The 19,045-nt window shown below is 54.7% G+C and overlaps 6 protein-coding genes across 6 annotated transcripts; 3 read left to right on the top strand and 3 right to left on the bottom strand.

Moving 5' to 3' along the window:
- Window positions 1–392: 392 nt before the first annotated feature.
- Window positions 393–2,150, top strand: PLICBS_004053 (uncharacterized protein; the record flags this gene model as incomplete). Its single annotated transcript, XM_018326736.1, has 1 exon — window positions 393–2,150. The coding sequence occupies one exon, from the start codon at window positions 393–395 to the stop codon at window positions 2,148–2,150; it is 1,758 nt and encodes a 585-aa protein (XP_018175056.1).
- Window positions 2,151–3,742: 1,592 nt separating this feature from the next.
- On the bottom strand, window positions 3,743–4,901 carry PLICBS_004054 (uncharacterized protein; the record flags this gene model as incomplete). Its single annotated transcript, XM_018326735.1, has 2 exons — window positions 3,743–4,209; window positions 4,256–4,901. 2 exons carry the CDS (start codon window positions 4,899–4,901, stop codon window positions 3,743–3,745), a joined length of 1,113 nt encoding a protein of 370 aa, XP_018175055.1.
- A 776-nt stretch (window positions 4,902–5,677) lies between these two features.
- Window positions 5,678–6,643, bottom strand: PLICBS_004055 (uncharacterized protein; the record flags this gene model as incomplete). Its single annotated transcript, XM_018326734.1, has 1 exon — window positions 5,678–6,643. The coding sequence occupies one exon, from the start codon at window positions 6,641–6,643 to the stop codon at window positions 5,678–5,680; it is 966 nt and encodes a 321-aa protein (XP_018175054.1).
- A 1,967-nt stretch (window positions 6,644–8,610) lies between these two features.
- PLICBS_004056 (uncharacterized protein) lies at window positions 8,611–9,894 on the top strand (the record flags this gene model as incomplete). Its single annotated transcript, XM_018326733.1, has 1 exon — window positions 8,611–9,894. The coding sequence occupies one exon, from the start codon at window positions 8,611–8,613 to the stop codon at window positions 9,892–9,894; it is 1,284 nt and encodes a 427-aa protein (XP_018175053.1).
- Window positions 9,895–13,401: 3,507 nt separating this feature from the next.
- PLICBS_004057 (putative NRPS-like protein biosynthetic cluster) lies at window positions 13,402–16,187 on the top strand (the record flags this gene model as incomplete). Its single annotated transcript, XM_065600375.1, has 2 exons — window positions 13,402–13,408; window positions 13,642–16,187. The coding sequence occupies 2 exons, from the start codon at window positions 13,402–13,404 to the stop codon at window positions 16,185–16,187; spliced, it is 2,553 nt and encodes an 850-aa protein (XP_065456447.1).
- A 1,133-nt stretch (window positions 16,188–17,320) lies between these two features.
- PLICBS_004058 (uncharacterized protein) lies at window positions 17,321–17,943 on the bottom strand (the record flags this gene model as incomplete). The annotated part of the gene is made up of 2 exons (XM_065600376.1): window positions 17,321–17,653; window positions 17,728–17,943. 2 exons carry the CDS (start codon window positions 17,941–17,943, stop codon window positions 17,321–17,323), a joined length of 549 nt encoding a protein of 182 aa, XP_065456448.1.
- Between the last annotated feature and the right edge of the window lie 1,102 nt (window positions 17,944–19,045).

The raw sequence follows: 19,045 nt of genomic DNA on the forward strand, positions 1-19,045 counted from the left end.
ACCAGGAACGTACGACCCTGAGGCTCAGCTGGAGAAGCTCCACGGGTTTAGCATGGGGTAAGCTGGACAGCTGGGACATGATGGTGCCACCCAGTGCCACAGCCGAGATTCTAGTTCCGGAACCATCGGGCCCGTCTTTCGGCGCCGTACGTCACCGTTTCCTGGCAGTTAGACGCCCGAGCCCGACTTCAATTGTCAATTAGAGCGAGATGGTATTGTGGCGTGGGCTTAAGTCTGGTGACATGGGAACCTTATGGGTCGAGCAAGACGCTATACGCGTACGCAAACGGACCTCCGTGGAGCTATAAATCGAGCATCGAGGCTGCACGGTGAAAGGGACTCGGCAGTTCAAAACAAAACAACAATAATTACCTTCAATCATCAATTACACAATGTATTACAGCAGCGGCACCTATGAAGCTCATGCCAGGCCACTGAAGCCCCAGGGCGTCGACGACAAACATGCCTGGATCGTCGGGTCCGGCCTGGCGGGCCTGTCGACAGCAGCGTTCCTGGTCAGAGATGCGCAGATGCCCGGCAAGAACATCACAATCCTCGAGGAGATGCACATCCCCGGCGGCGCTCTGGATGGGCTCAATGTGCCGGAGAAAGGATTCGTCATTCGCGGTGGCCGCGAGATGGAGCCACATTTCGAGTGCGTCTGGGAGCTATTTCGGTCTGTCCCATCCATCGAAGAGAAGGACGCCAGCGTTCTTGACGAGTTTTACTGGCTGAACAAGCGCGATCCCAACTTCTCCCTCCAGCGGGCGACCGTGCAGCAAGGCAAAGACGCAGGGACCGGCAAGTTCTTCACATTGACCGACGACGCGCAAAAGGAATTATTCCAGCTGTTCCTTGCGACGCGCAAGGATGTGGAGAACAAGCGCATTGACGAGGTCTTTGGCAAAGACTTTTTTGACAGCAACTTTTGGCTCTATTGGCAGACGATGTTTGCGTTTCAAACATGGCACTCTGCGTTAGAGATGAAGCTGTACCTCCATCGATTCATCAACCACATCCAGGGCCTTCCCGACTTCTCGACGCTCAAGTTTACAAAGTACAACCAGTACGAGTCGCTGGTGCTGCCGCTGAGGAAGTACCTCGAGGATCACGGCGTGACGTTCCAATTCCACACTGAAGTCCTCGACGTCGACTTTGAGATCACCGAGGACGAGAAGCGAGCAACAAGGATTCACTGGATGCGCGAAGGAAAGAAGGGCGGCAAGGTCCTTACTCCCAACGACCTGGTCTTCATGACCATCGGTTCTCTGACCGAGAACTCAGGCCTGGGCGACCACCAGACGCCCGCAGAGCTGCGAGATGGACAGGCACCCGCTTGGGACTTGTGGCGACGAATTGCCGCCAAGAGCCCCGAATTTGGTCGACCAGAGGTCTTTTGCGGCGACATCTCCCAGTCGAAGTGGATGTCGGCGACAGCGACAACACTGGACAAGCGCATCCCCGAGTACATCCAGAAGATCTGCAAGCGAGACCCGTTTGCCGGCAAAGTCACCACGGGAGGTATCATCACCGTACGAGACTCGAATTGGATCATGAGCTGGACGGTGAACCGCCAGCCGCACTTCAAGAAGCAGCCCAAGGACCAGATCGTCGTCTGGATCTACGGCCTTCTTGTGGAGAAGCCCGGCGACTACATCAAAAAGCCCATGCAAGACTGCACCGGCGAGGAAATCACTATGGAGTGGCTCTACCACCTCGGCGTTCCCGTGGCAGACATTCCCGAGCTGGCCAAGACCGGTGCGAAAACAGTCCCCGTCATGATGCCCTACGTCACGTCGTTCTTCATGCCCCGCCAGGCAGGCGATCGTCCGAACGTTGTCCCCCAGGGTTCGAAGAATTTCGCTTTCATCGGACAGTTTGCCGAGACAACCAGAGATTGCATCTTTACGACCGAATATTCTGTGCGCACTGGCATGGAGTCGGTGTACCAGCTCACCGGGGTGGACCGGGCTGTGCCTGAGGTGTACGCGTCGACGTATGACCTCAGGTATCTGTTGAAAGCGTCGCTTTTGTTGCGAGACGGGAAGGGACCGGCCCTGTGGGCGCCGGAGTTGCTGCAGGAGCATCTCTATAAGAAGTTGCAAGAGGCAGAGCTTCCACAGCTTGCGCATGAGTATGGGCTGGTCTGAGGCCCGTACAGGTTGGTCAGGTATCGCTCGGTACAATATCCACTCAGCCAGACATTGAACTTGAATGAAGAACGAATTTTGCAGCGACCCGTTTAAGTATAGAAGCGTATGGCCCGCCTGCTAGTGATCATGTTGTATTGCCAAACCAGGCATGCCAGTGAAGCGAGGCCTTGGGCCGGGGCAAAGTGTGACAAGACCCCATGTCCGAAGACCTGGTCCGCCAAGCTGCAGGACTGTTGGTGCGTCTCTCCGGCCGATGCTCTGAGAACAACGCAGGAGGTACTTCGTAATTGGGCCTAAGCCTCCTAGATCTGCATTTCTCATAGGGGGAGCTTGCCACGCGACGGAACTGGAATATGCTGACGCGGAAGGCGCAATGGCCACGTAAACAGAATCACGCTCCGATCGAACCGATAGCGCTCTCGCTTGCTGGGATTTCTGTGCCAGCTTCTATGTGTGTTTGTCGTCGATTCAGCCTCGCGCCCGGTCGCTTGGCGCCTGGGGGAGCCGTGAGGCTGACCATGCACTGCGGATGGTCAGGCGACCCTGGCATGCGCAGGCAGCCCCTTTGAGCATTCCTTCTACTTAAGACGGGCGCATTTCAGTATTTCTTCGGCGGAAAATCATCCCAAATGCTCGTTACGCACAACACGACTTTGTTGCATTGTCTTAGCGTCCACCTCGACTGCGACAGCAAAGACAAGACGATCTAAATAATGTGCTGGCCGTCACGCCGTAGACGGAGGCAGTATGAAGAGCCGCCCGTTGATGTCATGGCTACCATGAACTATCCCCGCCCTGTATGGGTCTCAGCTCCCACCACAAACCATAAACGGAGGCATCGCGGCCACTCGGGCGGCTGGGGGTATTCTGGCGGGGGAGGGTCTTACGGGGGCGACGGCGGGGGACATCACGGCGGTGGTGACGGGGGCTGCAGTGGGGGAGGTGACGGTGGAGGAGGGGGTGGAGGGGGCGGAGGCGACGGCGGGGGTGGTTGATCGTACGATGCCTCCGGGATTTTGAGAGGCTGATATAGCACAAGGAATCGGCGACGAAGTTCTAAGCTCAAAAATAGAGAATGGCAAACACAGATTCCGCGTGCCAGCCCCGTGTTAGGAATCGTGGTTGCGATGTACGTATGTACAGCCAAGACACCGATCGGGCTGGTCACGGCGGTCCGTAGGGAGTTTTACGGAGTGCCAGTTGCTTTTGGTCCAGCCAGCAAGCGCTGCTGGTTCCAGGCCCAATATCAGCGACGGCCGTGGAGTCGTGGACGCATGGCTCTTACACAGCTGCGATGATAACACAAACTCTCACTCGACATAACTTGGCACTAATAAGACGGCACACACTTGACTTGCAACATGGGAAGCGCTGCTATCAAAGCGAGACTTACAGACAATCACGGAGCACGGAGCATCCGAAAGAAGCACTCCAGTGGGTAATGATGGCACCACCTCAGCTCATGTCGGGCCGCACGAGAGAAACAGCACCAAGCGCTTAATCACAGCCTCATCGGCCAAAGAGTAAAGAAGAAGCCGTCAATAAATAGTATCCGAAGCATCCCCAACCAGATTGAAATCGCCTCGAAGTCATCCTCCGACGTTGAACTGCTCAAGGCCCTTGACAATTGCCTCTTCAGTCTTGGCCCTCATGACTGCAATGTCCTCGGCTGATCGTCTCTTCAGCATGGCCTTATTCGCAAGCTCAAACGGCGCCAGCAAGTCGGTAAAGCTGCGCAACTTCTCTAGCACCACCATGCCCTTGATATCACTTGGCCGAATCGCCCCATGCTTCTGGAGCGCCGCATCCCAAGCGCGCGCTAGCTCCCACGCTTCGTGTTCCTCCTCATTGGCGACATCTTTGGCCAACCCGTCTCCAAAGCTCCCGGTCAAGATGGCCTTCTGCAGTTCCTCGGAGTGAATCATCCGCGTCGTGCCCTTCACGTCGTGGAACGAGGTGAAGAACTCTTCGCCCGGATGTCCGATGGCGGCCCAATCGAAGTCGAGCATCGCGGAAATCCGCTTTGATTCGGTGTCAAAGAGCATGTTGTTCATCGCTATCATCGTCAGTACTGCTTGCCAGAGCCTGGGTAGACCACCTACTAAAGTCTCTGTGAATGAGCACAAGGCTCGTCGTGTCCACTCCTGCATCACGGATGATGCTGGAAAGTCCGGACGCGACCATTCGATCCACATTGGCTCGCACTCCGTTAGCAGTCCAGCCGCTGATCACCTCGCTCGCGTCGGCCTCCTTCAGTTTCCCCTGCATGTTGAACGCCCAGGATTCTACAAAGCCTTTCCACGGGCCACCTTCCATCTCCTGCAAAGTTCCCTGACCAGAAATGATCTGTCCCCCGTTGTCGATGGTAAGTCCGCCGTGGTGTGTAACGCTAGGGGGTAACTTTACGCCCTGAGTGGCAGAGAATATGACTGCAACTTGATCGATGATTTCGAGCTTCTGCTCCATGGAAAGCGCTCTGAAATGAGCATCCAAAGGGACGCCAGACTTGTACTCCATGATCGTCCATCCAAAGCCTGCTTCGTCTTTCGACGAGGCAGAGGTGGCCGCTTTCCAGGCATAGACCGCCGGCACGAGGCCGACGTAGTCAGTGCCCAGCTGCGCTACGGCGCCGCGCGCGAGATGCATCGAAGCAACCTCGTTTTCAACGCGGTTCGTGTTGTTCATACCCTCAGCCCTCGGATTGCTCAGCCGCACAACGACGGCTTCAACCCCTTCCGCAGGAGGCATAACGGTGCATGGCTGTTGACCATGCGCCGCTCTCATAAAAGACTCCGCAGTTGCGGGTGAAGAGAGAACTGCCTTGTAGATAAAATTATTGAACGGAAAGGGGCAATTTTCGTCACACTCCAGAGGAGTAATCTCATTGCCCTGGAAATCATGGTAGCATCAGCGCTTGACGTTCGCAAACGTCGGCCCCAGGGCGGGTCATGGCTGGCAGACAAAAGTAGACGTCAGGCCGCAGGCCGTCTGTACAAACCTCCAAGGCGAACATAGAAAGGATACTTCGGACGAGGTCCAGGCGTCGGTGGAACCCTTCGTGATTCATTGTGAATAGCCTCTGCCAGTAGTAGCGCAAAACAAGGGTGTTGAAAGTATGGCTTCTCAATGCACGTAGTGTAAAGAGGGAAACGAAACGGGCCGAAGGAGGAGATGGAAATTGCTCCTTTATAGGCGGGTCCTGTCCGACCAGGCTGCCGCCACAGGCGATGCAGTCAGCTTCCAAATCGGGCCAGTGTATTACGATTAGCCCAGGCCCGAATTCGAACCAGAGTGTTGTAGGGTCGGTCATAATGCGCGTGAATGGTGGTGCTTCGTGAAAAGTACATAATACATAACCTGAATGCAAATGCCTGCGCAACTGGAAATGGGAGAAGTGACACGTCGCATTGCGCCACGACTGGTACATTGCTCTTTGTGCAAGTATGAGAGCCACCAGCGAGGCCACATGCAGGTTTGCCGCTGGGCCACGACGGCCTACCACGCAGCCAGACAGCCCCGTCAAGCTACACAGCTTGCTTGCATTCGTTCGCAGCGGCGACCGCGACTTTCAAGTCCTCGAGAAGCAGGTCCGTATCTTCGAGACCAGGCGCTATCCTGATTTGAGTCGGCCTCAGGCCAAGTCCCGCCGCCCAGTCCAGCCTCTTCTTGAAACCGCAGAAGGTGTACGGGAGAGCAAGCGTAAATGGCGCCGCGAAGTGAACTGACTTATGCACATTGAGGTTGTCGTAGAATGTCTGCGCGGCAGAAACATCCACGAGCTCGACGCTGAACAAGCAACCAAACCCGGGAGTAAAATCTGACGTCTCGGGTCTCATGAAGCGCTTATAGTGAACACCAGAGGGATTGACATAGGGGTAGTAGACTCTTTTGACAGCGCTATTGGGGTCGGCTGCACAAAGATGCAGGTACTGAACAAGTGCGGCTGCGTTGTTGTTCATCGCAGCGCAGCGACGCAAGTAGTCGCGGCTGTTTCGCTCAATAGCCTCGGCATCTTTCTCATACAACTCTGGCACGTACTTTCGATCGAACAGCCTCTTCAGATCTCTGTACTTTCGAGACGCGGGATTGACGATTGCGCATCCGGCAATGGCATCTGCGTAACCATTGAAAGATTTGGTCAGTGATGTGATCGACACGTCAGCGGTCGCTGACGTGTCGATGTTGCACCAACCGCCAATAGTGTCGTCGATGACGAGCACCACATTGTACTCGTCTGCGAGCTCTTTCAGTCTCGCGATATTTGGCGTCATGAGATTTGGATTTGTCGGGAACTCGACCCATATCGCTTGCATTGTCCGACCACTGCTCTTCTCCTCTTGAAGAAATACCTGGAGGTTATCAATATCTGCCTCCGTCCCAAGGCCAAAGAGTTTGCTCGTAGTACTGAAAGCGTCGAACATCATGAGCGTATGCAAGAAGGTCACCCCGAAAAGAGCCGTGGTGCCTTGATAGTGCTCAAACATGTACATGTGTGTCCTATATACCGAGGCCATTCCACTGGGATAAAGATAAACATCAGTCGCTGAAGGACGCGGCGCGTCGTTGTGCAAGGGTGCGCGTTTGAGACACGCAATGATGCTCTCTCGGAGCGTATCCAGTGATGGTCCATCGAAACCCGGCCTAGAGTCTGGGCACGAGAGTATCGGTATCGCCCTGAGACATTGGAGATGGGCTAGGTTGGCTTCCGCAAACCGAGATGAAATACCGACGCCGGCAAGCTTCCAGAATTCAGCCATCACTGGTTTCTTATCAAGAGGAAACAAGACGGCGAAGAAGGTGTTCTTGGCCACAAATACCCGAATGGAAATGTCAACCGTGCAGAAAGACGTTACAGCCCGATCATCTCGCCCCCTACAGGTGACGAAGTCGACACACTCTCTGGCTGACTCCAGTGACGAGAAGAGGAAACAGTCAGCTTCTCTATCATCGACAAGCTTGAGGGCCTCTGCAGCCAGCTAATTGGTGATCACTCGTCAGGCACGCCAAGTTCAGGAAGGGGACCGTCAGATCACGCACTTGAACAATATCATTGTGTGGCCTCAGTCGAGGATACCCATTCTTGAGCTGGGCCGACTCGGTGGCAAGACTGTCAGCGGAACACTCAGCCGCTGCCCAGTCCCCCATATGCATTGTGACAGAGTGACGAGGAGCAGGTGGCACAGGCTGACCCATTCCGGTTGTAATTTTGAGCGACATGGCTAAGTCTCGGGGGAGCTCAGACGAAGACAAGACAAAGGACGAACCCGTGGCGGCGGAGATCAAGCCCAAGCACTCTACCTCGACCATACGGAGTAGGGATGAAGGTGCTAGATCGAGGGATTTCATGACAAATGAACACAAACTGAGGGGTAAACGGGGAAAATCTGCGTTTGGACTGGTGTATGTGTCACAATAGCTGTGTGATGCAGACTTCCGCAACGGGTCGGGCAGGCCGAAATAGCGATGCTCACTTGCCCAGTCAGTCGTACAGGGGCGATAAGCAACTGCTCGGCTGGACCGGATCTCCGTGATAGGGCTGCTGCGATTCGGGATCTTGCGATTCGGGATCTGCGGTTACTTCTGGCAACTTAAGGAAGTAGATATGCCCCTCACATTTCACCTTCAAGCATACGCCGCTTCACGCATGAACCTCGCTGTACGTGAGGATGATAGAGGTATGTTTAGTAGCAGTGCGGCGAGATGAATGCAATGTTGGCTATTGTCGTTTGTCTCAGCGTTTTTGTGTTTCATTGATCTTACGCGGCCCAGGCTCCTTGTTCAGCTGCTATGTCTATCAAGTTCTTTGTATACCAGCGTCTTGACATGTAGACACGTAAATACATTCAGCGTCCCGACTTGTTCCGGGCTCGGATGCTAGGGAAGTCGTTGCGGGCATGCAGGACTCCGGAAACTCTGCACGATCGTCCTGCATCGTGGGTGGTCCATGATCCTATAGAAATGAGGCCGATCGCAGCACATCCTTCGACCGCTGGGATCGCGAGACCGGGAGACATTATCACGCACGTATTGTCCAATGATCTGTACAGTTTGCTGCATATATTGGTCGCTTCGTGTCATTAGGGACAAGTCGTGTGACATTGGGTCGACGCGCCTTGCCTCACTGTCGGACAACGCAGTGCCCTGACAACTACCCGGCCGTGAATCTTACGAGGGCTTGCCTCAACCCGGTCACCGATTGTGGCTGGCGGCATAGTCGCTTGTTTTGCTCAGGCACTCATCTGGCCGGTAGGCAATCCGCGCATAGATGCGGACGTAGTGATACCCCAGCTCACATATCAATGAACACGCAACGTATACGAAAAGATCTTTATGAAGAAAAGAAGCAGTCGATTACCCACTCCGCTATAGAGTCGATCCTTCTTGGCCGTAACTTCAGAGACACTGCCCCACAACGTTCAATCGAAAGAGCTACCCAGGCTGACACACTGAACTCGCCATGGCCGCAGAACACCACATCGACCTGGGGCAAATCGAGCACGCTCTGCGACGCGAGAGCGGTGTGAAGGATGCGGTTGTACTTTTGCAGCCTGGAAAGGGGACTGAGACGCGTCTTCTCTGCTTCGTAACTCTCCGTGAGAGTGACGACCAATCTGACTCCGAGCTTGATGGTGATGAAGCACTGTCTCTGGTCCACTTATGGGGAGATTACTTCGACTCAGAGACGTACAGCAACATGGCCAATGTCCAGGCTGACCTGACCGGACGAGACTTCATTGGCTGGGTTTCCGCGTACGATGGCAGTGTCATCGATGGAGCGGAGATGGACGAGTGGTTGGATGACACGATCGCGACTATACTGGACGGGGGGCATTCTGGCCATATTCTCGAGATTGGAACAGGTTCTGGGATGATTCTCTTCAATTTGGCTGGAGAACTGCAGACCTACGTCGGGTTGGAGCCTTCCGCACACGCGGTTAGCTTTGTCACCAAAAGGGTAGCGTCTACGGCTGGACTGAAGAACAAGGTCGACATGATCAGGGCGACCGCAACAGACTTGGCCCGACTTGACAAACCTGTGTCACCTGGCCTTGTCATCTTGAACTCTGTTATCCAGTATTTTCCGGGCCAGGATTACTTGTTCAGGATCATACAAGATATTGTGAAGTTGGACACAGTCGAAACCATCTTCATAGGCGACGTCCGATCCATGGCACTGCATAGGGAGTTCCTCGTGGCCAAGGCCCTACGCACCACTGGTCTGAAAGCACGCAAGGACGAAATCTGGGACATGGTGACTCAAATGGAAGAGTCAGAGCCCGAACTGCTCATTGATCCTGCCTTCTTCATAGAATTGGCAAGCCGCCTCCCCGACCGCATCGAACATGTGGAAATCCTTCCGAAGAAAATGCGTGCCGACAATGAGCTCAGTTGCTTTCGTTATGCCGCTGTCATATACGTCAAGGCCACCATGCAGCAGCCGCTTAAACTCCACAATATTGATCAAGAACAATGGACAGACTTCACAAAGCAAGGATTGACTCGCGCTTCACTGTTGGAACTCGTACGGAACCAAATCCGGTCATCGCCTGTCCCAATATGTAATATCCCGAATCGGAAGTTCAATCTGGAGCGTCATATCGTCGATCTATTGAACTCCCAGGAGCCAGACATCACCGTGGATACGAATTGGCTTCATCTTTGCATCAATCAGCTCAATGTTTGCCTTCACTCTCGGCTATTGACTTGGTTGATCTCGCCCGAGAAGTTGGCTGCCAGGTAGAGCTCAGCTGGGCTCGGCAACACTCACAGCGCGGCGGGCTCGATGCTATTTTTCATTGTTACAGTCAGGTTGAAAACAGGCGCAGAGTCTTGTTTCAGTTTCCATCTGATCGTGGCAACCGGGGACTTCTCACACTCAGTAGCCATCCGCTGAAGCACACACTGCAGCGGAAGGCGCAAAAAATGCTCCAGAGTATGCTTCAAGGGAAGCTGCCCGCCCATATAGTTCCCCAGGTGATCCTATGGGACGGTATCTTTCGCACTGATGATGGCCACCCAATCCACAAGGATCTTGCAAACCATTTCTCCGGCCGACAGGGCCACCACAGCCGAATCAGACCGGATGATTTGTTGGTCGAAGCAGAAACGCACTCCCACGCACCAGAATCTGGTGTCCCGACAGCGACTGAACACATTCCAAGCGCTTGTCATCACAGAACGACCGCGACGAGATTGGGAATGTCGGTTGACAGCAGCACCGGCACAATGTCCTCAACTAGGGTGCCGACGCCAGCCGCTACACTTGTCTGTGCGGCTTGGGTTCTAGTCGTTGGAAAGATGATGGGTTCGAACAACGTGACATTCGGCGCGGTGATTACGGAATCCTCCGTCGCAGTCAACAGTAACCGAATGGAAAGCCTGGCATCAAAAGCTGTAACCATGAGCCTCGAACTACCTAGTAACCGGAAGATCTCAGAGTATTTGGCGGCTGTTCAACAACGGGTGGTCCTCGCCACTTCAACTCGACAAAGCGGCTGGAATGAGTTGAGCGGAATCACCAGCAAAGTTCATCCAGTTGGAGGGATCTCAAGCCAGGAAGCGCTTGTCATCGAAACGCCGACGCCACTAGAAAATACCCGGGGTTGTAGTACACAACTGCGGGACCAAATGTGCGACGCACTGCTTTGTATTCACATCAGCCCTGATGCGATCACACTTGCTACTTTCTTTCGCCCAGGAGCAGTCCAATCATTCGCAGCCCAACATCTACCTGACCTAGTTGAGTTTGGGACACACCAGCTGAGGAATTGTCGCCCGGATCAAACGCTGGATGAGATTGAGATGACTTCACCGGACCATACCGAGGTGATATGGAGTTGGAACTGCTCTGTCCCACGTCCCATCGACATGTGTGTCCACGACATGATCCAAGGCACAGTACGAGCTCAGCCTCATGCTATGGCCGTATCTGCATGGGATGGGGGGCTAAGATATGAAGAACTGGACAATCTAGCTGCGACGCTAGCAACTCGAATTGTCTCGTTCGGACTCAGACCCGGGATGATAGTACCGTTGTGCTTCGAAAAGTCCATGTGGACCACGGTGGCTATGCTGGGCGTTATGAAGGCTGGAGTCGCCTTCCTGTTGCTTGATGCTCTTCTCCCTGAGCAACGTCTTCGAGAGATTGTCGCCCAAGTTAACGCCAGCCTGCTACTCTCGTCTCCGTCCAACCAGGCTCTCAGCTCGCGGCTTGAGAAGAACGCGGTTGTCTTTGTTGTCAATGTTGAATCCCTCCAATGTATCGACACACTCACACCTCGTCATCCCGCCGAGTCGTCAGGGCCCTCCTCCATCATGTATGTCATCTTCACATCTGGCAGTACAGGGACACCTAAGGGTGTCATGATAACCCATCGGAACCTCGCATCGGCAATCTATTACCAACGCGACATCCGGTATATCGACAGGGAATCTAGAGTCTTCGAGTTCTCGTCTTATAGCTTCGATGCGTGCGTCTATAACGCCATGAAGACACTTGTAGTTGGCGGGTGCCTTTGCACTCCCAGCGATGACGACCGGCGGGACAATCTTGCGCAGAGCCTCGTGTCTACCCGCGCTACTGTTCTCGAGATTACCCCATCTGCTCTCCGGCTGCTGGATCCAACGGCAATTCCTGGCCTGCAGACGCTCGTCTGTGCGGGAGAGCAGCTCAAGGCCCATGACATTGAACCGTGGCTGGGAAAAGTGCGGGTCGTGAACAGTTACGGACCTTCCGAGTGCACCCCTGCCAGTACGTTCAACGACGCTTCGACCGAGCCTCAGGAGATGACGCGCATAGGAAAGGGGTATGGGTTGGTTACCTGGATCGTAGAGCCAGACAACATCGATTGCCTAGCACCGCTCGGCTGCGTGGGGGAGCTTCTTCTCGAGGGTCCTCTCGTTGGCCCAGGGTATCTCGATGATCCTACCAGAACGGCAGCCAGTTTTGTCCGAGATCCCCAGTGGCTACTCCGGGGAGGCGGGGGCAAGCCGGGGCGGCATGGGCGTCTCTACAAGACAGGAGACTTGGTCCGGTATAACGAGGATGGAAGCCTGTCCTTCATTGGCCGGAAGGATACCCAAGTCAAGATTCGAGGACAGCGAGTCGAATTAGGAGAAATCGAATGCGCTGTGCAAAAGTATATGCCAGAAGCGACACAAGTCGTGGTCGAAGTCTTCGCACCGGACGGGAAGGCCAGTCCTGTTCTTGCCGTGTTCGTCAGGGTCGTCGACACGAGAGCGAGAATCGACAAGGCGACAATTTCCTGGGTTCCCCACGAAATGGAACGCAGCCTGGCCGAGAATCTTCCAGGTTACATGGTGCCGCACGTTGTCGTTTCTTTGCCCGAGTTCCCGATGACACCGACGGGGAAAATAGACCGCCGCGCTTTAAGGGAGCTTGGCCGGTCGCTTTCCACACAGCAAAAAGCCAAAATGCCAACAGCGGAGGCAGAACGGCACGTGTACTCGAAGGTAGAACAACAGCTGCGACTGATCTGGAGCCAGATACTCGACGTACACGAAAGGTCCATTGGCTTGGAAGATCGCTTCTTGCAGCTTGGGGGCGACTCCATCACTGCAATGCGGGTTTCGGCAGCGGCTCGCGCGGTGTCCATCAATATCCGGGCTGATGAAGTCCTTCGAGAAAAGACAATAGCAAAGCTCGCTAGAACCCTGTCGCCCTCTCATGCAGGCGTCCGAGCTACGCCTGTCGCCTCGTTTCCTTCAAGTCACACGTCGCAACAAATACCCAGCGAGGGAAGTTTGACTCTTGGCAGCGAGGTCAGCGAGGCCAAGCCTCTTCCGAGCCCTGGGAATGGCGCTCCGACCTCTGGGAATGGCGCGCTCTTCGAGCAGTCGCATCGTCAGGAAGGCTTGTGGTTCCTACATCATCTGCACCCTCAGTTGGCATGGTATGTTTTGCCGTTTGCAGTGAGATTACGAGGACCCTTGCAGCTCTCAGCCCTGCATACTGCCGTTCTCGCCCTAGAACGCCGACATGAAACCCTCCGGACGACCTTCGTAAGCATTGATGGCGCAAATCTCCAGAGGGTACATCCCTTCCAGCCAAAGGACTTGAAGGTTATAGACGTGTCGTCGACTGACGAGGAGGAGGCAATGGGGCTACTTCGAGCAGACCAGGAGACCAAGTTCAATCTAGAGACAGAGCCAGGCTGGAGGGTATCAGTTTTCCGGCGCGGCATCGACGACCATATCTTGTCCGTCGTTTTACATCACATTATCCACGATGGCTGGTCAATGGATGTCCTCTGCAAAGAGTTGGCTCGATTTTACTCCGCTGCCCTTCGTGGCCAAGACCCCCTTTCACATATCGAACCTCTCCATATCCAGTACAGAGACTACGCTGCCTGGGAAAGGGAGCAGAGCAGTGAAGAGGCACCCCATATGCGGCGACAAGTGAACTATTGGGTGACGCAGTTGGAGACAAGCTGGCCAGCCATTCTGCCTTATGACAACCCACGGCCAGCTACCTTCTCTGGTCTAGCCGACATTCTACGGTTCAAAGTCGAGGGGGAGCTCTATCAACGCTTGAGAAAATTTTGCATCGAGAGGGACGTGACACCGTTTGTGGTGTTTCTGGCTGCCTTCAGAGCAACCCATTACCGACTTACGGGCTCGAGCGATGCGACCATCGGGATTGCCAACGCTAACCGCGCCCGAGAAGAGGTCAAAAATATATTAGGGTTCTTTGTTAACATGCAATGTATTCGAACTCGGGTCGATCATGGTTCCTTCGAAGAGCTCATCCAACAGGTTCAAGAAGTGACATTGCTGTCCCTCGCCAACGCGGACGTACCCTTTGACCGGATATTGTCACAACTGCGAATAACCCGCGAAATAGGGCGCCATCCTCTGGTCCAAATTGGCTTTGCGTTGCATTCTCAGTCACAGCTTGGAAAGTTCCACTTTGAAGGAGTCGACTCACAAAGGTTGGAGTCGTCGATGGCTTCCGAGTTCGATCTGGAGCTTCACTTTTACCAAGAGGAGCATGATTTTCGTGGCGAAGTACTCTTCTCAGTCGACCTCTACAACCACGGGACCATCAGCAACATGCTGTCTGTGTTCCGTAAAGTCCTTGAGGGAGGCATGAACGAGCCCCATGTTCCATTATCGTCATTACCATTGTGCAGTGACGACGATTTGGAGCGCCTCGATGAACTTGGTCTCATTCGCGTGCATAGAACCGATTATCCGCGAGACTCGAGTGTTGTCGATGTTTTTCGCCAACAGGTCGTAGCGAGTCCTGGTCGAACGTCCGTCAAGGACGCCTCTACTCAGCTTACATATGCTGAACTAGATCGGGCATCAGATCTGGTTGCAGGGTGGCTGGCAGCAAAGTCGTTCCCGCCTGAGACTCTGATTGGCGTACTTGGAACCCGGTCCAGCTTTACAACGATTGCCTTCCTGGGCATTCTCAAGGCCAATCTTGCCTACTTGCCACTCGATGCCAAGACACCCATCGGACGATTGGAGGATATACTGTCAGTGATACAGGGCCACAAGCTCGTTCTACTCACGTCCGACACCCCACCGCCGGTTATTGCCTCGGACGACCTGGTGTTTGTTCACATACAGGATGTCCTCGTGGGCCAGGACAAGCACGACTGCGCAAGCCAGAGCCCCCCTTTGCGCTGTAAGACTTCGGCCAGGAGTCTCGCCTACGTTATGTTTACCTCGGGTTCTACTGGACGTCCGAAAGGAGTTATGGCCGAACATCGTAACATACTGCGACTGGTGAAACAGAGCAATTATATAGAACACCTTCCGGCGGCCCCAGTCATGGCACATATCTCGAGCATCGCCTTCGACATGTCAACGACGGAGATTTACTCGACCCTCGTAAACGGTGGCACATTAATTTGTGTCGACGATGCAGATGTTCTAGACTGTTCGGCGATGTCCGACATATTCCTGCGTGAGGGAGTTGGAGCTCTCATGATTACGCCGGCATTGCTCAAGCAATATCTTACTGGCTGCCCTGCCGCGCTAAGCCAACTCTCGTTGCTCCAGGTGGGGGGAGACCGGACCGAGTCGAAGGACATGCTTGCAGCGCAACAGCTCATCAAAGGCACAGTGCAGACTGGATATGGGCCAACCGAGAATACGGGCGTGAGCACGATATATACCCTGCCGAACCAGGACGCGCGCCTGTCAGTGGACGTGCCATTCGGGCGCACTGTCAGCAACTCGGGTGCCTACGTGATGGACACACAGCAGCAACTTGTTCCGCTCGGCGTGGTCGGAGAGCTGGCGGTGACGGGCGACGGCCTGGCGAGGGGATATATCGACCCCCGTGACAACGTTGACCGGTTCGTCACCGTACTGATAGGCGGTGAGGAGTGTCGAGCCTATAGGACAGGAGACCTCGCTCGCTGGCGCCCGAAAGATGGCGAACTTGAGTACCTCGGTCGATCTGACGACCAGGTGAAGATTCGAGGACATCGAGTAGAGCTGGGAGAGATCGAGTCTCTCCTTCGCAGCCAGGACTGTGTGGCTGAGGCAGTTGCCCTCTTGCAGGGAGGAAACGGGCAGGAAGCACGGCTAGTCGGCTTTTTGACATGCCGCAATAGCATGGAAGATGGCCAGGACATGGAGGAGAAGCTGTACGAGGTTTTGCGGTCCAAGTTGCCCTCGTACATGGTTCCGGAATCACTCACAATCCTGGACAAGATGCCTGTCAACCAAAATGGCAAAATTAATCGCCAGGCACTCGCGAAGCGACCTCAACAGCCCACCACGAAACGGGAACCCCTTCAGCAGCCAGCCTCAGAATCCGAGCGGCAGATGCAGGTCATCTGGGGATGCGCCCTTCGCAGAGAACGTGATACGATTGGACTGCATGACAATTTCTTCGGTCTAGGAGGCACCTCCATTTCTGCGATGATGGTCGTTAGCGAAGCCAGAAGGGTTGGCTTTTCACTCTCGATTGTAGACGTCTTGCGCCGTCCGGTACTGCATGATCTCGTCAACCGAATAACACGCAATGCTGAGCCGAATCAGCCCAGCTGCTAGACCAGACCACCGACCATTCAAGCGGGCCGCAACGGGGCCGACGCAAGGTCTTGTGACGGCGGATTTGTCGGCGGACCTGAGCGGGATATGCTTCTCGCTGTCAGGTGGCAAGTCCTTTTTCATGGCCCTTGCATCAAACGGCAAAAGAGCCCGTCAATGCCGGCCGGTTGTCGTTTACCGGGACTAGACGACTGCCTACGGACTCGTGCAGGATCGGCGGAGCGGCACAGCACCGGCCCGCGTCCGAATGCCGGTAGTCGACCCCGCCAGGCGGCAGCCCAGTGTCTCCGCTGCAGTTCCGCAAGGCCCGGCAGACTGGACGGGCTGCGGACTTGATTACGCGTACATCGAGCCGGACACGCAGCGAGTCCGAACATGAAGTCCGTCGTGCCGTGCTGGGTGAGCACTATTGAAAAGTGCCTTCGATTTACGCTCCGTGGAAACTCCCGTGGTAGCAGCGGGCAGCCAACTTAAGCTTCCGAATGTTGTAATGATGGGCGTGATACAGATGGCCACGTCCTAATCTAGCCCCCTACCCTTGTAAATCGCGGCTCCGACACGCTTTATGCCATTCGTGACATAAAGCGATGTGTTTCCCGGTATTAGCGACACGTTCCCAGCACTGCAGTCTTACTCTCGGGTAAAAGTCTTCCCCCTGCATGCAGAGAGGAGAGAAGGCTGGTCCGCAATGTTTCGTGACTGTCTGCAGCAATTACCACGATGAGGTGTTTAACTTTTGCTAGCCAATGATGCAGACCCTTCTGAGGCAGAAAGCTATAGGTGGACGACGCATTTGAATGCGGCCTCACAGATGGACACGTAGAGGCGATGCACTTGCTTGTTGACAGTGGTGCCAACGTTGCTGGCGCGGACCACGAAGAGATGGGTACCCCTGGAAGCCACCTGCGGCCAGGAGAGCCTGGCTTTACTCTATACTTGTGTCCTCCAGCGCTTGAATACTGCCACGCTGTCTGCATAACAAAACATCATCCCATGGCACTTCTGGCCACTGCTTCGATGACAGCTTTGTGCCAATCTGTCGTGAGTAAGTAAGTATACTCAATCATGGATACACTTGTCCTTTGTCAGCTGGCTCGCAGTCGTCAAACATCGTATCCCAACGTAGCTGGCACTTACACCACAAGCCCAACGGTACAGCCCACCCACAAGCCGTCAATCTTCCACTGGAGCCCAATACTGAAGCATAGCGATAGGGGCAGCGAGACGACGTAATATGCGACGAGGTTGGCCACTCCGCCGACAGATTGCTTGCCAATGCCGCGTAGTAGCCCATGGGCCGCCACACCCACGCCGTCAAAGAAGGTCGACGCTCCCGCAAGCAGCAAAGTCGAGGTGACAAGCGCGGCCACCTCTTCGTTGTTGGTAAAGATGTGTGGTAGCCGGGCTCGAAACGTGATGTAGACGACGAAGTTTACAAGGGTGCACAGCAAGGAAGCCACCACTGCCTGCAAGGATTAGCGCTCGTTATCTCAGGTTGCGTACGCAAACCTTCGGAAAAGCACGCGCCCACTCCACTCACCACTCGCGCTGCCACCTTTGCATTGTGGACTTGTCCAGCGCCAATCAAGCTGGCCACCCTGGTAGAAGCGGCAATCGACAGGGGAAAAGGGATCTGGTATGACAGAGTGGTGAGGGTAATCAGGATGCTCTGCGCTGCGAGATACTCTGTTCCAAACCGAGCCGAAATGAGAGTCATGATCTCGAAAGCTAGCCATTCTGCTTCTACCATGATCATTCCCGGTACGGCGAGACGGAACACGACTCCCATATTGTCAAACGCCCTCGTGCTAAATCCTCCCCAGCATTGAGAGCCATCGACAAGTCCGACGTAAAGGAGCAGGAGCAAAGGCAACAGTGTCCTTGTGATGGCAACTGAGATGGGGGCGCCGATAAAGCCAAGGTTGAACTTCCAGATAAGGAGCCACATCAACACAGCATTGATCGGTGCACCGACGAGAAGAACATAAGTACTTGCTCTAAACAGTCCTTGGGCCTGGACAAAACGCTTGCCAACTTCGAATGCGGCGTATCCCGGAATAGCTAGTGTTAGGATTCCAAGGTATGAGCCGCATAGACGGGCTGAATCAGGGTCGGGAACGAGGTGGATGATGATACTCTCGGAGACCAGCCACAATGTCGCTATTGGAATCGACAAGCCAAACAAGAGAAGCATCATGCGCTGGCAGTACAGCCCCACTAGCTGCTTTTCTCCAGACCCGTACGCCTGAGAACATAGAGTATCCAGGCTTGTGGTTAGGCCTTGAAATGCTGCGAAACAGGTAATTGCTGCCAACATGTTGGCCACTGTGGCAAGGGTCAGTGGCGTCATAACACCTAGGTGCAGGCATTGACACAGACTGACATGATACGGCTCCCAATTCTATCTTGCCAAGCCTGCCTGCCGCTACGACGCTCGATACGTCAATCGAATACTGCAGGAAGAATGTTACGACCAGAGGTGCAGCGTAGCTTATGAGGGTCATGGCCTCGTCACGCCACTTGCTACAGGAATCGCTTGGCCCTGATTTCTGCCCGAGCAGTACCCCGGCGGACTGCCCCGTGGCGATTGCATCTGCCGCACAGGCGCATAGCACGGGGGGATTCAAAAGGGGCGTTGACTCTGTATCGCTGCGCGGGCCGATCGTAGCTGCCTCATCGTTGGGCATCATGCTGGCCGACCGATCTGATATTATCTCTGGGTTCCGCCGAAGGCGCTCACACTGATGCTCAGGAGGCAAGTACATGCTCGATAGCACAATGTCAGCTCTCCATCGTCTTTTCCGCTAATGGTGGCGATACTTACCGCGGTGTATGGTTCGCAATACGCTGATGGTGTG

This window comes from Purpureocillium lilacinum (assembly GCF_023168085.1).
Source record: "Purpureocillium lilacinum CBS 284.36 DNA, scaffold_3, whole genome shotgun sequence".
Lineage (NCBI taxonomy): Eukaryota > Fungi > Ascomycota > Sordariomycetes > Hypocreales > Ophiocordycipitaceae > Purpureocillium > Purpureocillium lilacinum.